The sequence below is a fragment of the Mus caroli genome, chromosome 6 (genome assembly GCF_900094665.2).
Source record: "Mus caroli chromosome 6, CAROLI_EIJ_v1.1, whole genome shotgun sequence".
Taxonomy (NCBI): Eukaryota; Metazoa; Chordata; class Mammalia; order Rodentia; family Muridae; genus Mus; species Mus caroli.
Genome location: NC_034575.1, coordinates 86662912 through 86665253, shown reverse-complemented (window position 1 = coordinate 86665253; position 2342 = coordinate 86662912). Strand labels below are relative to the sequence as shown.

Here is a 2342-nt window from a genome sequence, read left to right as displayed (position 1 = left end):
GGGTGTGGCAAGCTCAACTTCTGGCTTCTAGCTCTTCCTGTATACGGTTTCCTTTAGGATGGTGTCCTTGATGGGTGCAGCAATTCTTATCTCCTCTTTGATTGCCACTCAGACTTGCTGGGCACCCAGGNAAGGTTGTCTTCAGGAAGACTCAAGAGGCTGAAGAATGGTGCGCAAAACCTCAATAGGACCCAAGAGCCCAGAAGACCAAGAGCTCACACCCTGGAATCCTGAGACATCCTGGTGAGGATGTGATTCCCGCAGGATGGGATGGTCTAGCTGGCCACAGCCTTCTCTTAGCATGCCCCTGATAGGAGTCCACAGTCTAGCAACAACTTTCCCTAGCTCGGCCAGGGACACCCAGGGTCTGAGATCAGCCTCATGGGTGGCCCCAGTGGAGAAAGACATTGACCTGCAGGCAGAGGATGGCTGGACATTTACTTCTCTTGACTATACACAACTTTAAGAAATTCATTGTGTTTATAGATTCCACTCTTTATCCCAATTCCCAACCTCTCTTCATCTGTCAGCTCCCTGGCAACCAGAATCCAGCTTCCCATGGCCACCGTGGCAGGAAGGACAGGGCAGACGGCACTTCCTTTAGGCCAGGAATGGCCTCCAGCTANCCCCAGCCCCATCTTGCTGACATCTCTGAGCAACTAGGAGAGGAGTCAGGGTGTCAGCACCCCAAATCCTGCAGACCAATGACAGTAAGNCAGTGGAAGGAAGTGAATCCATGCAGGACAGTGGGGAACTTGTGGGGCTGAGTGCCACACAGGTTGTGATGGTTGTCACCAGGCCCAGAGAGTAAACCTACTACCGTCATGGGCTTTATCTTTAAGGTGAAGACAGAAATCTAGAGTCTCATGTGTTTTAATGTTGCCAATGACTCTGAAACAAACCAAGCAAACCTGGCCTGGTGCTCTCACCTATAATACCAGTACTTGGGAGGCTGAGGTAGAAAGATCATCACATGGGTTCAAGGTCGACCTGCACTACACAGTTCCAAGGTGCCTAGATATACAAAGTGAGACCCTGTCAAAAGTCTTGGTGTGCTTCATTCCCCTGATGCTGTGGGGTCCCTTCAGATCCTTTGCATCTGAGAAAATCAAGCCTAACAGAACCTGTAGGCTGTGCAGGCTCAGCTTGCCCAACCACCTCACAACTGAGGCTGTATACCGATGTTCAGGCCCCACCAAGCCCAGGGTCCCTAAGAGGAGCCCCGCCCACCACTTACCACACATGACTGGAGTCAGGACAGCCATGCCTTTAAACTCATGTTTCGAAATGGTTTTGCTCAGGATGAGACCTCCGAAACTGGGGAGAGAACAGAGCTGACATTAGAGTGTCCAGGCCAACTGTCCATTGGCCACCTTCCTGGGCTTGGAAAATACCACCCCCTCCCTGTACAGAATGTCTGCTGCAACCACAAAACGGACTGCAGTTTCCTACCAGAGAACATGGTGGGACCAACCCTACAGCCTCTGGGTCCCACCAGCAGCTATGCTGGGACAGTGACTAGGTGGGAACTGTTTCCCTGGAGCCTGGATGAAGGACCCATGTGCTGGGTGGCTTTTGCCAACCTGACACAAATCTATACATATCTGGGAATAAGGAACCTTAATTAAGAACATATCTCCATCAGGTTGGCCTNTAGGCAAGTCTGTGATGCATTTTCTTGATTGATGACTGATNCAGGAGGGCCTAGCCCATTGTGGGTGGTGCCATCCCTGGACAGGTGATTTNGGGGTATATAAGAAAGCAGCCTGAGCAAGCCATAGGAACCAAGCCAGTAAATANCACTTCTCCATGGCCCCTGNTTCAGTTTTTGCCTTCAGAGTCCTGTTTTGAGCTCCTGGCTAGACTTCTCTTAGTGATAGACTCTTAAATTGTAAGCTGATATAATCCCTTTCCTCCCTAAGTTGTTTTTGATCATGGTGTTTTATCACAGCAATAGTGTGGTGNTTTGACTCTGTTTGGCCCATGGAAAGTGACACTATTAGTCTGTGTCACTTGTTGGCCTTGTTGGAGGAAGTGAGTCACTGTGTGGGTGGGCTTAGAGATTATATACTCAATCTCCATCCAGTGCCAAAGAACCAATCAGTCTTCTCCTGGCTACTTTCCAATCAAGATGGGGAATTCTCGGCTCCTTCTCCAGCACCATGTCTGTCTGTACACTGCCATGCTTCCTGCCTTGCTGATAATGGACCGAACCTCTGAACCTGTAAGCCAGCCCCAATTAAAGAGTTGCCTTGGTCATGGTGCCTCTTCACACCAGTGGAAACCCTAACTATTTAGCAACCCTAGGACACCTGCACAGATGTCTCATTATGGTCAGCATA

The 2342-nt window shown here is 49.9% G+C and overlaps 1 protein-coding gene across 1 annotated transcript in view; it reads right to left on the bottom strand.

The window, feature by feature from the left end:
* The window catches only part of Slc41a3 (solute carrier family 41 member 3), a 40575-nt gene that overhangs the window by 3206 nt on the left and 35027 nt on the right, over positions 1 to 2342 (bottom strand). The window contains exon 8 of the mRNA XM_029478232.1: positions 1180 to 1317. Within this exon, the coding sequence (XP_029334092.1) occupies positions 1180 to 1317 (138 nt within the window). The remainder of the gene's footprint in view (positions 1 to 1179; positions 1318 to 2342) is intronic.